Here is a 13,694-nt window from a genome sequence, read left to right as displayed (position 1 = left end):
TATGGGTGCGTAACCTGGTTCTGGATAATAAAGGACCTGGTTCTGGATAATAAAGGACCTGTTTCTGGATAATAAAGGACCTGGTTCTGGATAATAAAGGACCTGGTTCTGGATAATAAAGGACCTGGTTCTGGATAATAAAGGACCTGGTTCTGGATAATAAAGGACCTGGTTCTGGATAATAAAGGACCTGGTTCTGGATAATAAAGGACCTGGTTCTGGGTAATAAAGGACCTGGTTCTGGGTAATAAAGGAGGGACAGAGCCTGGGATGTGATTCGCTGGTATAAGCCACACATCCCTAAGTAATTCAACAGAAAGCAAAACAAGGTGGCTCCCATCTAAATGCATGCTTTATTTGTTAGTTCTTCAAACTACCCAACAAATATTTTTAAGTTTTACAAAGTAAGAGAAATTTTTTTTAGATACTAGAAATATTAATTCTAGAAAGACTTTAGACAGAGATAAGTAACTAAAGCTAACACGACACTGTAAGTCACAACTGTGACAAAATACCCTGATCAGAAAATACCTTAGGCTAGAAAGGTGGCTTATACTTCAATGCCATAGTTCATCATAGCAGAGAAGTCACAGTGGTAGGAGCTCAAAGAAGCTAGTCATGCCACATTCACTTTCAAGAGCAGAGAGAAATAAATGCATGCAGGCCTGCTTGCTTGCTTTCTCCTCTCTTATACAAGATCCATTGCCTTGGGGATGGTGCTTCCCACAGTGGGCTGTGTCATCCCTCATCAACCAATGCATACAAATCTGTGAGTTCATTACAGTGAATGAAATGATTTTAGTCATGCATGTAAAAGCCTGTATTTCCCTTTTACAAATTCATTTATTGAAAAAAGACACACAGTCAGAAACTCATCACTCAGAAAATAAAAAAACACTTTTGTCATTTTGACTTTATACTGCAGAATCCATCAGAATTTAAACAAATTAAATAATGATTAAAATCTTTATTATAAAAATGACATATTCCTTGCTTCCTGAACTTTTTTTCCTATCTGATTCAGGGTGACCTGTAACATGACAAAGCTATTTTTTTTTTTTAGAGTCATCTAGATAGAGCTTCTGATCTTATTTAAATTCTCCCTTTCCTATTGAGAAGTTATCATTTCATATCTTTAACTTCTCCCTTTGCAGGCAGATTGCTCTATTTCCTTAATGTGGAGTGTCAACCTATCAATGGCCCTTATGAAAATCTTAAGTAATTTAAATCCATTCCTGGCATCTCTGTTTTTCCACTTGCAAAGGTATAAGCCTGTGTAGTAGAAACAAGAACATTCCAAGTGCTCATGAATGAGGTGGAAAACAGGCACTTCCTGGAGAAACAAACAGCTTTGCTCTGCCTTCCAAAGTCTTTAGTTCAGATAGAGACTGATTGATATGAACTCTGAAACTGATCATTTTTGTGCAGTTTGAAAAATAGTTGTCATTTGTCTCTTTTTTTACTCAATTAAAAATTATACAAAATGTCTAATACTGAGGCTTTAAGATCAATGCCCTGCAAAGAAGGCGTTTTTGATGCTAAGCAATTTGATATGGCAGAAATGTAAATGCCTTAAAAATGAACGTAAAACTTGTCTCCCAAGTGTCTTTTCCTGCAGTGGGACAGGGATAAGCATTGTCCAAATTTTCTGTATCTATAGGAGTTCAAAGTTTACCATATGCCAAAAAGTAAGGACAATGTCTGCTTCCTTCCCTAAACTTTCATTAACTAAACTCATACCACAAGAGTAGCATTCACGATGGTAACAGTAACAAGCTTGTAGTTTTGTCATAGGACATAGGTCATCACTTTCCATCCTTAGAGATTAACACCGTGTGTGTGTGTGTGTGTGTGTGTGTGTGTGCACACCAAACAGACATTTAAGTATGCTGTATGTTGTTCCAGCTCATTGAACTCCTTGAAAAATCATTTACTGTCCTCATTCCCGACGCCCCACTCTCCTATAGAAAAGGATATGAAGGTTTTCAAATCATATGAGCTTACTGCAGGCTCACAATCTTGTGATTATCCCCTGTGACTTTCACCCCTTTGCATATTAATTAATTTGTATGCCTTTTCTTCTTGTCAGTTCATTTCGGTCAGCCTTCAGAGACTGGAAAGGAAAGGTTCCTTAGCTCACCCGAGCATTACTTTCCACCCACTATTTCCATTGAGGATTAACCCATGGCATGTGTTTTCAATGATCCCCAATCACTCACATTGTTAATACAAGCTTCATGTAACTCCCCATATAAAACATTTCTTTCTTTCATTAGTTCTTTATTTATATCGTAACTTAAATGTCTCTATAAGTAATGATTTTCATTCAAGAAATACCAACAAAATAATATGGAAAGGTTATATAAATGTCACTGCTTTCCTGCAGATTTTACATGTTCTGTTGAACTCTGTGAACATCTGGACAGAATTTCTACTGTAAAAGAAAATACTTCTAGTCACAAAAGAGTGTTCCTTAAAATAGCATTTTGACTTGACACAGAAGGGCCTTGAAAAAAAAGTATGAAAAGGTCCTTCTAATCACATGTTCACATACACAATGCCTCCATTTTTCTTTCTGATATAGAATTCTAGACCATAAGAAGGTCCATACTGACTGTTCTATTCTTCGTGCTTGTGTATTATAAAATTAGTTACTGGCATTATATATAGCTTTAGAAATCAGTGCATGCTATTTAGAATGCAAACTGCGCTTTTAAGCTATGTAACAGATTATATTGCAGAAAAGAGTATGAAAGTGTGAATTCCTTTTGTTCTTAAGGGTAACATAAGAAGGTCAGTACCTTGAAGAAAATATCAAGGAAAGAACACACAATTTGTTTTGCTAATATAGCCAAAATACTTGAAATTTTATTTTGATATTCAGGTCTATATTTTGATACCTTGAAGGGAATCATATTTAATTTGCAGCATTAATTAATTAACTATAAGGCTGGTTAGTCGTGCATTGCTGATCCTTATACTTCAATTTTTCTGTTATTTCATCCGCATTTTAGTGCGTCAATATTTGGTCTTTTTCTAGAAATAAGTAACATGACTGTTGGAAAAATCATAGAAAATTAAAGTGAAACCAATAAAAAATCCCACAATATCCTACCATTTCTGGAATTGAATTATTATACAATCTCTTATTACTAAAAATATTCTTTCACATAAGTAATATTTAAGTGTTGAGAAATTTTATAAATAAAAATTATAATAAAAATATGATAATAATCATTCTTACCACCCAACTGTAGTCTCTATTTGCTTTTAGTTTTATATGTCTGTGTAACTAACGTAGGAAGCCATTTATTCAGTATTTTTTCATTACTTCTTTTCTTAAATTTATTGACTTTTTACTAAATCACCCTATTTAAATACAAGTTAAAAGTTTCCTGGTATGTATTAAAATAAATTTGAATATCTGTAGGAATTTCATTATTTGAGTAGAAAGTAAAAAAGAGATGGAATAGATTTTTAAATGTCTGTTAAGATTTTTTTCTCATTTTAGGTGAATATTACTTATCGCAAAACTTACTTGTACACGATTGTCCATGTTATATTAGTAATTAATAGCATTTTATCTTAACTCTTAAGATAATAAGTACAATGAAACAGACCTTCAGCATGTTTAAATTTTTACTTTCTCTTTTAGAGGAAGGAAAATGTTGGCATTGCATACCTGGGGATATGATGTAGAAGAAATCTTTAAATTCGTCCATCCAAACTTCTGCCAGTCTTCTGTTGTTCTTATTAATAACATGGCCAGTGCCACCAGGGAATGTATATGGAGTTGCCTTTCGAAAAACATGACCGACATGAGAGCAAGTCACAATCTCCAAAGAGCCTCCACATTGCCAGATCTAGGGAAAAGAACAATCCCGTGTAAGAGCTAATGGGAATTACACAAGGAGAATACATAGAATGAACAAAGCTTAGGCCATACCTTACAAATGTTACACATTTCAACAAAATATTATATAGACACAGAATTTTGAGCTAGGATAATTACATTTTACAAACAAAGATCATCTCTTTGAACATTTGTAGCACTGGGATCCTGGAGCTAATATGTTCCTCTTTTCATGTAATTATAGTAGGTAACCCACGTTATAGTGTCCAGTAGTTACCCAGTTATTATTTAGTAGATAATTTAGTATCAAGATTCTGATATGAGTGAATCTCATTGTGAATTGATATAAATATCAATGCACTGTCAACTAAATTTGATTTGAAGAAAAATCTATCAATTATACTCCTTCCATTTGGGATTGTAAATGCTTACCCAGTCCCAGCCATCAATTTTTTTCCTAAATCTTTTACAGTTGAATCTCATTACTCTTACTAACATTCTGGGATTCTTTTACTTCTGCTAACCATGTATGTATCCTTCAAAATCATTTTTATCTAGGACATTCTTTGGAGAGACCGAGTATTGGTTTACTTTTGCATCATAAACATTATTTTACTAAAGAACTGAGTGTTACATTGTGAATACTTATTTATTCAAGAAAAATATTTTTAAGGAAAGGTTCTTTGAAACTAGGAACTCTTGGAAAACATACCTTGGATTTCTTGATATTCTCAGATCTACTTTGTAGTTGAAGGCAGGTATTATATAAAGTTTTCACAAGTATTTATTTCAATAAATTGTTATTGTATAGCTAAAGGCTTTACTAGTATATTAAGCCTCACTCATGGTGTATAGAGTGGTCCCCATGTCAATCAGTTCTACATGTGTGTATTTAATCAATTAAGGATTAAAAACATTGGCAAATGCTATTTTATTAAATATACACAGGCTTTTTGTTGTCAAAAATAACTAATGGGCCAGTACCATAGCTCATAGAGTAAAAGTACTCTCTCTGCAGCTTGACAACATGAATTCAATCCCTGGAACCTAAAAGGTGGAAAGAGAGAGCTGATTCTAGTAAGTGGTCTTCTGAGATCCATAAGTATGTGTATCATAAATGTTCTCTCACACACAAAATAATGTAGCAAATAACAGAAATACAAAATAAGAACTATTGCATATCAACATTTGCATTGTACTAAAAATATACAATCTTCAGGTGTTTTGAAGTACACAGAAAGGTATGAAAAGAAAATATGCAAGTATTTCAACTTTTATATAATGGACTTGAACAGCCACAGATCTTGGTTCACTATGACAGGACTTGGAAGTAATTGCCCCTATCCCCATACATATTGAAGATGGGCTGTGTGAGCAGGATTATACTAGTGGAAAAGATGAGAAATCCAACATTTAAGTAGAAAGCAGAATAGTGGGCCTCTTTACCCCTCTCAAAAGGCAAGCAGATTTTCCTAAAATATTTATAGGTTCATAACTCCTCCACCCGTTGAGCATGAAATCTACACCCCATCTTTTAATTGCAGAAATGTTTACATTCTTCTTCCATTTAAGTGAAGATAGTTGATCTTTCTCCCCACAATGGTAAATCAAGGTTTACAGATCAGTCTATGCACATCCCTTATATCTTATAAATGTGTCTGACTTAATCGTCCTCTGTTATTCTCTTGATATCATGACTTCACCCTATAAATTGCACACCATGACTTCAGAGTGGGCATCTTAAATACCCAAAGCCAATGAAAAAAATCTATAAAACATGAAGAAATCATAAATTGATTAATATTCACATCCAGTATATTTCATTTACACCTATGTAAAATAGCATAAACTGTATTTTATAGACATTACATCTTTTTTTTTCATTTGTTTTTCTACTCATTGGGAAATGATGCTCATTTCTGTTCTTTCTTAAAATAAGCATGGTAGAAGCCACAAATGTTTATCTAGATGAGTTATGTAGGAAACTACATTTTTGGAATCTCCATTCCTATGTGCTACTTCCCAGTTCTCCCTTCTCTAAAATTACCATGTAAATGTTGGTCTCCATTTCTCTTCATAGGCTTGAAGTTGGTCTCATTTGTTGTATCAACAAATAGAAGTTATCTAAATGCTGACAAGTTCAACTTTATATCCCAACCTAGACTTTTCCAATGGGACATGGATTAGTATAGCAAAACATTTACTGAATACTTTTATTTTTGTTTGCCTCAGAGATAACCAAATATGACAGTCCATAGTTGAAGTTTTGAATCCACCCTCCTCTACCAGTATGATCTTATTTTGTCCCAGGAATTTACAAACTGTTATTAAATGGTTCCACCAATCTCCCAGATGGCTGGTCAAATTAAATAAGAAATAAAGTAAAAATCACAGTCATTGTCGTAACTGATTTCTCTATTTTTTTTTAAAACACATCCAACCCATTAACCAACCTTGATAGTACTGCCTGTAAAATAATTTACAGAATATTCATTTATGTATGATGCTACTACTAAATACCAGATCCTGGCTAGATGATGACTTCAACAACAGAAATGCAGTTTTAATGTCTGAGATGTTGGGATATCTATCATCATGCTGCTGGAATGATAACCTTCTAATGAAAGCATTCTTCCTGGATCATAAATGGGCACCTGCTTGCTGTCTCCTCAAAGACTCATACAGAGAAAGCTATGTTGTCATTTCCTCTTCTTATAACATACCCAGGTCTTTCAGATTAAAGCTCCACCTTTGTGAACTAATGGTCAACTGCTTACAGATCCATTCTCCAGGTACAGTCATATGGGGATTCTGCCCTTCAACATATGAATGTTGGGGGAATATAAATCAAATCACAACAACACAGCTCTGTCTTCAATGTCACCATCCTTGACCTAATTTGATTCTCTTGTTATTCAGTTGCTTCATCAATGATTGCTCTCTGAAATTTTATTTTGTTCTAAGAAATCAGAAAGGTTTTTAAAAATTTAATCATGTGACTTTGCTTCACTGCTTACATCCTTCACTGGTTTCTCATTGAACTGAAAATATATACAAAATTCTTTCACAGTTCCTCTAAAATGATACATAATTATTTCCCTCTATAAAAATCATGCTATTTGCTAGAATCACATTATACATTTTATTACACATCAAAGCGTTTTCACATGCTTACTCTATACCTGTGTAATTCTGTCATGCCTCTTTTCCATTAGATGAAATGCCTCTTCCTTGTTCTTATCCTAGCCAAAGCATCATCCCACAGGATACATTTCTACATGGTGGAGAGATACCTCAGTCATGCTTGTAGTGTTCCCCAACTCATGAGTTAAAGCCCCAGAAACCATGTGGATGATGTGCCTGCATGGGTATGTGCACAAAGCTCCACATAGACACTCACATACACACATAAGTTAAAAAGAAAATCTTCAAAAGGTTTTTAGAATAAAGATTTTCAGTGTCCGTATATTTTTTCCTTTCTCACCTAGGATGTAGACTACAAAAAAAGCAAAGATGGCTGGTTGTTTTGTAACTCCAAGAGCCAGATACCAAGTTATGTACATCTCAAAGCAGCAAAACAATTAATATGTTGCCTAAACGAGCAAATGGACAATTTAAAATTTAACTACCAAAGTTAACATGAAGAAAAAAATCACTGCTGGAAGAATGAGGAGATAAGCACATTTGGGATGCATATACATCACATATTGTGATGTATTTGAAAACTATGGATTAAAACAAATTACCTCATCAAATGTAAGCTGTTTCATAGTTCTTGGAAACTGAGAAAGTTATTTAGAGGGTACTATATAGCACAAAAGCAAAATAAAAAAATAATTCACAGCTCACAGTGAACGAGGTTGTTGAGTGACACTATAGCAGCTTTACAAGCACTAATGACAGACTTATACGGAATCTCACAGCAATCTCTCATTCCCTCAAAGAAACATCATTTAGCAAAGTTCTCAGCATTTTCACTATAACCATGGTTTTCTTAAAAGCGACAGGAATTCAGAAAAGTAACATAGTACATAGTGAGCCAAGGAATTTAAGGTCTTTTCAATATTATAAAGAGTTCTATATTAACAGTAAGAAGGATTTCCCTTCTTTTTCAGTAATTAGACAAAAAAAGAAAAAAACAAGAAAGGGGGGTCAGTGCAAAAAAGATAGAATCCTATGAATAGTAAATAGGCTAGCTATTCCAGTACTGCCATTTGAACAGAGAAAAATGTGCTTAAAATGCTCTTGGAAAAATCATCAAGCATGCAATAAAAGCTCATTTCTAGTGTAATAAAAATGGTGTCTAATCTAAAGAATCTTGGGAGTGGGCTTGATCTGATGGTATAGCAGAACTGACAGGTCAAAAGATGAAGTGAATGAAAGCGTGTCTAGCTTCAACTTGTTTCTGGGTCTTACATATAGAATATGGTGCATAGAAAGAGAGCTATGGACTAGTAATATAGCTCACCAGCAAGTGTTTGCACAAATAAGGAAGACAGTTGGTGGCTGTCTGCCGTGAAAGAGACTAAGTGAGACCATTTCTCTCTGCAGACTCTTGGGAGTGAGAAAGATTTTTCCAAAGCAAAGCACAGTTTTAAGAAAATGATGACAAATGAGCATTGTGGATGATCACTACCAAGAGCAGGTGGAACTATATGTAGCCAATCACAATCATAAGGTACCATATTACACATGATCTGCCATTTCTCCAGCCTGCTCTTTCTCCTGACTTGGATGGAGAGAGAGAGCAACAATATACACTCAAAGATCTTCTGTCAGCTTGGGCCTGTGAGCAAGAGACACACGTGTCAGGTATTTTTGTTTACATAGCAAGGCCTTTACAAAGAACAGAGAGATTTTTAATAATTGGAAGCCATCAGAAAACTATAGAATTTATCCTAAATGACAAGCATTAGCACTGTAAACTGCTATCTTTCAAAATATAAAAACATGGTAGGAGTAAAAAATAAATCATTATAAGTATATAGTAAGTGTACACCACAGCAAATTCAGATTGTACAATGAGTCATCAAGCAGTGATTGACACCTGTCCTCAGAGTTCTCTCTCTTTACTTTTATATTGCAAATGTGCATTAGCACTGGGGTTATGTGCAATGTCCAGGGGGCTCTGTATCCACTCTGTCAATTCCTGGCACTCTCACAGCTTGTGGTCTTATGAGTTCTATGTTAACAATAGGGCTCAAGACATAGTAACCCCAAATATGTGAACTTGACATTTGGGAAAAATAAAACTGTTGAAACCAAAAGGTAAGTCTGAGACACTCACCCCCCGCCACCTTTGTCATATGACACATGGTAAATACAAAACGTTCTCTGACATGCATAACCTGAAAATCAGCCATATGACTCTCATTCTTTCTCAGCCCATGCTTCGGGCCTAGGTAAATTTGAGCAAACAAATCTTGCTATATCTTTTTACCTTCAATTCCTCTCTCTATTAAATTAGATCATTCACTTTAGTCCATTCTTACTTCATGACTCATTAATTTCATTTTAATTAAAATTAAAGTGTATAGCATTACATGAGTCTTTGGTTCTCATTTCTGAAAATTTCCCTCTCAGATAACAGTTTTATTAATACTTTTTTTTTAATTTCATCTAGTTATCTGTCATGTGCAATAGGAGTATCAGTCACCTGGAATCTAGTAGAGTGAGGAAAAGATACTAATCTCTACCCACTATACTCTGAGCATGCACACACAACAGACAATGGGATTTATTGAAGTACTGTGATCCCAAAAAGCTCTGGCCTTTCTGCCTTAATAGGAAGGGGAGTGCTGGTTTTATGTTATATTGCTAAATGGTGAAGATAAATTCTATGCGCAAACACAAATGTAAAATTCCCAATAATGATTGCTGATTTATAAAGCAGGATAGAATCTTCCTTTGATTTTTGCCTCTTAAATATGCTTATGAGCTTTACTAGTGGTGGTGGCAACTGTTCGGTATCTCAGTAAATATTGAGATCTGGAATACAACTCATCCCCCATCAGTGCTCATAGAATATATCATAAATATTCATAGTACATTTCTTTTGGCAAACCTTCTCAAAAAAATGAAAATATAAAAATAGGACTGCATAGTAATATCAATACTAAGCTAATATAAATGTAATACACTTAATTGATCAAATATTGGCAAAGAGTTACCATGCTGTGGGATGGTCTGTATGTCAAATGTGTTGCTCTGATTGGTTAATAAATAAAACACTGATTGGCCAGTAGTCAGGCAGGAAGTGTGGGCAGGACAAGCAGAGAAGAGAATTCTGGGAAGTGGAAGGCTGAGTTAGAGAGACACTGCCAGCCTCCGCCATGACAAGAAACATGTGAAGATGCCGGTAAGCCACGATCCACATGGCAATGTACAGATTAATAGAAATGGGTTAATATAAGATATAAGAACAGTTAGCAAGAAGCCTGCCATGGCTATATAGTTTGTAAGCAATATAAGTCTCTGGGTCTGAACGGCTGCGGGACTGGCGGGTGAATGAGATTTGTCCTGACTTTGGGCCAGGCAGGAAAACTCTAGCAACATTGCCACACAGATACTAGACCAGTGGTTTTTAACCTTCTTAATGCTGCAACTCTTTAATATAGTTACTCATGTTGTGGTAACCCCCCACCATGAAATTATTTCATTACTACTTCATAACTATAATTTTGCCACTGTTATGAATCATAATGCAAATATCTGATATGGAGGATATCTCATTTGCAATACCCACAGGTTGAGAACCACCTCTCTAGACAAAAAATGAGGAAGTTGAAACATAAATTTCAATTTAAAGTATGTGGGTAACAAGCCCAGAATCAGGGTTTTATGTTGACTCACCCCAACATCCACTCCATCTGTGATCTGCTGGAGCAAGGGGGTAAGGGTAGGGGTGTTTGTCCTGTGGACCCAGGGCTGCAGGATCTTCAGAACATAGGACAGCAACAGGATGTCCAGGAAGAGTTTTAGTGAGGGCGTGCAGTGTTGATGGTGTGGCAGAGACCAGGGACCTCAAACCAGACCAATAATTCTTTGCAATGAATGTTTGCATGTAAAAATGTATGGATAAAGGGTTTTACTGCGTGACTCACTGTTTCACAGTGCAGCTTCCATCATGAGATTTTTCCCCTTTTTCACCCCCCATTTTTTTCCCTTTTTTCCTCTCTTGAATTTTATTTTTTGTTTTACACTTGGGGAGATAGAGATGGGTGGGATCAGGAGACATGATGTGAAAGACACAAAGAATAAATAAAAAGAAAGTAAAAATAAAAGTATGTGGGCAAATCTTACAAACTGCACGGAGTGTGACTACCTTAATGATTACTCTGTCAGTTTCTTTAGTAAATATTTTGGATGAAAGGCTAAAAACATTGCTAACAAATAGAGGAATAATAAGACCCTGAGGAAGAATGTGCATGCCAGGTGTGGACACTTGCCTCTGGGAATCACAGCACCCTGGAAATTATGCAAAGGAACATGAGTCAAAATCAAAGCATGTACTGTGAAACAAACTAATAGAGTTTTCTTTTATTGACAAGTCTCTCTGTAGTCCGCCTTTCCCTGAAACTTACTATGTAGCCGAGGAAGACTTTTGAATTTGGATTTTCTTGTATCTACCTCCTAAATGCCTGTATGAGAGGCCTGCAATGCCAGACTTGTGTTGGTGGTTTAGGCTAATACTAGGGCTTGAACCAAGAACAACGCACACAGTAGGTGATCACGATCAACTGAGCTACAATCATAACACAAACAGGAATTTTCTATTGTCACCTTCACTATCTATGTATGTGTGTAAAACTGTCAGTGCTCATGCCCTTAACTTTTCCACTGGAAAGAAATTGTGATCATAGAAACTCCTTGAAGATTCTGTTGCTTAATTTAGGAACAAGTAAGTAGTAGCACACACCTTTAATCCCAGCACTTGGGAGGCAAAGCCAGGCAGATCTCTGTGAGTTGGAGGCCAGCCAGGTCTACAAAGTGAGATCCAGGACAGGCACCAAAACTACACAGAGAAACTCCGTCTCAAAAACAAAAGAAAACAAAACAAACAAACAAACAAAAATTAGGATCAAGTAAAATGATTGCTTATCTAGTATTTAATTTTGTTGTTGATATAGGGTTGCTGAATCTTGTCTTTTGAAATAAAACACATTAAAATCTGGAATTTTACATTTCTTTAAAAAATATAATATCTGTGTCTTAACAGTTTAGGTACACAGGGATGAGTTTAAAAGCATAGTCAATTATTTTTCAACTAGAATACAACATTACATTTTCTGAAGTTATTTTATAAGAGCTGAACAAATAGAATAAATTGAATAAAACATTTGTCTCTTCCACATGAACTGGTAATGCCCAGATTACTTTGTATCATCAAGCAAATCTGATTGTTATTTCTGAGGCTTTCAACAGATTAATATTTATATATTTTATCTCTGTCAACCAAATTTGACTGTGTATAAAATATAGTCTTTTATCCATAGAAAATTAAAGCTAGTAACAGTGTTTGTTTCCAGATTTTTTTTTATAAACTTTCTTTGATGATTCAGAGTTAATCAAAATGTAAAAAGTCCATTGCTCATTTGATTATCTACTTGATTTTCTCCCCATTGCCAAAAGAAAATTAACTAACTGACTTTATCTTTTTCATGTACTTTGGCACCTACAGCAGTGACATTCTAATTAAGGATCATACAGTTCACAAACAGCTGGTTGTGGTGATTCATGATTATAAATTCAGAGCTCCAGAGGTTGAGGCAGGAGAACCCCTACAAGTTCAAGCCTAGCTAGGCTATACACTTAGTCCCAGGCTAGTGTAAGCAAGAGTGAAAGACCTTGTCTCTAGTAAGTAAATAAATACTAAAGATAATTGTCATAAGCCGGCATCTGAAATTGTACTTCAAGAGGAACTGTTTCCGATTTAAAGTTGTGCCAGGCTGATACAGATAGCTACCTGTTTTATTCTGAGTTTCACCTTCTTCCCTGTCTGCAACCATTTCTGCACTGAACCATTGTTTATGACCTCCTCAATTATAAAAATAAATGGCATATAACAGAGGCCACTCGGATCAATGGTTATGAGTGTGTCTTCAGATGCTGAGATAGGATTCCTGCTCAGCCCCTTACCAGCTGAGTGACCTCACTTGTTTTCTTTCTATGCTTTAGGTTGTAGGTAATAAAAAAGATTGGGAAGATGTACCCAAGAGGGCTGTTGTGATGATTAAGGCAAACTAGGACACATAAAGATATTTAGTCTTTATATGGAAAATGAATTTGAACACAGTAGACTGTAGAGATGTATTAAGGAGTCATTGCAATAATCTAGGGGCGAGATGATAATGTCCTAAGGTGATGATAATGAAACAGAGAGGCGTGTAATAGCCTGACACAATTTGGGGAATTAAAATTATGAATTAATGCATATGTTTCTCGAACCATTATGTCTTCTATTAGGCCTAGTTCACATGCTTGTTCCTGTAAACAGTCTTTGTCTATCCTGTCTTTCATTGATCTGTTTTCAGTGAAATATAACATGCACTACCTATCTCTATAACATGCCACTCAGCTCTTTATTCTCAGTTCCTTATATAATTAAATATTTATATTTGATTTTGGATGTTTTATTTATGCATACTTGTATGGGACTATATATAAATATTATATATATATATAATATATATTATATCTTAGAAACATCATGTTTTACTTTGTAAACCTGATACATACAATTTAGAGAGTTAACCAAAAAAAAAAATAAACACCTAAATTTAAAAAGATCAACTAGTAGTCTATACTATAACTAAAATAAAATGTAAGTTTAATTTAGGTT

General features: G+C 35.0%; 1 protein-coding gene across 1 annotated transcript in view; it reads right to left on the bottom strand.

The window, feature by feature from the left end:
* The window catches only part of Galnt13 (polypeptide N-acetylgalactosaminyltransferase 13), a 516,359-nt gene that overhangs the window by 185,037 nt on the left and 317,628 nt on the right, over positions 1-13,694 (bottom strand). The window contains exon 7 of the mRNA XM_059258836.1: positions 3,683-3,863. Within this exon, the coding sequence (XP_059114819.1) occupies positions 3,683-3,863 (181 nt within the window). The remainder of the gene's footprint in view (positions 1-3,682; positions 3,864-13,694) is intronic.

The sequence above is a fragment of the Peromyscus eremicus genome, chromosome 4 (assembly GCF_949786415.1).
Source record: "Peromyscus eremicus chromosome 4, PerEre_H2_v1, whole genome shotgun sequence".
In the NCBI taxonomy this organism is placed as follows: domain Eukaryota; kingdom Metazoa; phylum Chordata; class Mammalia; order Rodentia; family Cricetidae; genus Peromyscus; species Peromyscus eremicus.
The sequence above is the reverse complement of the archived record's forward strand: the minus strand, read 5'-3'. Positions and strand labels throughout refer to the sequence as shown.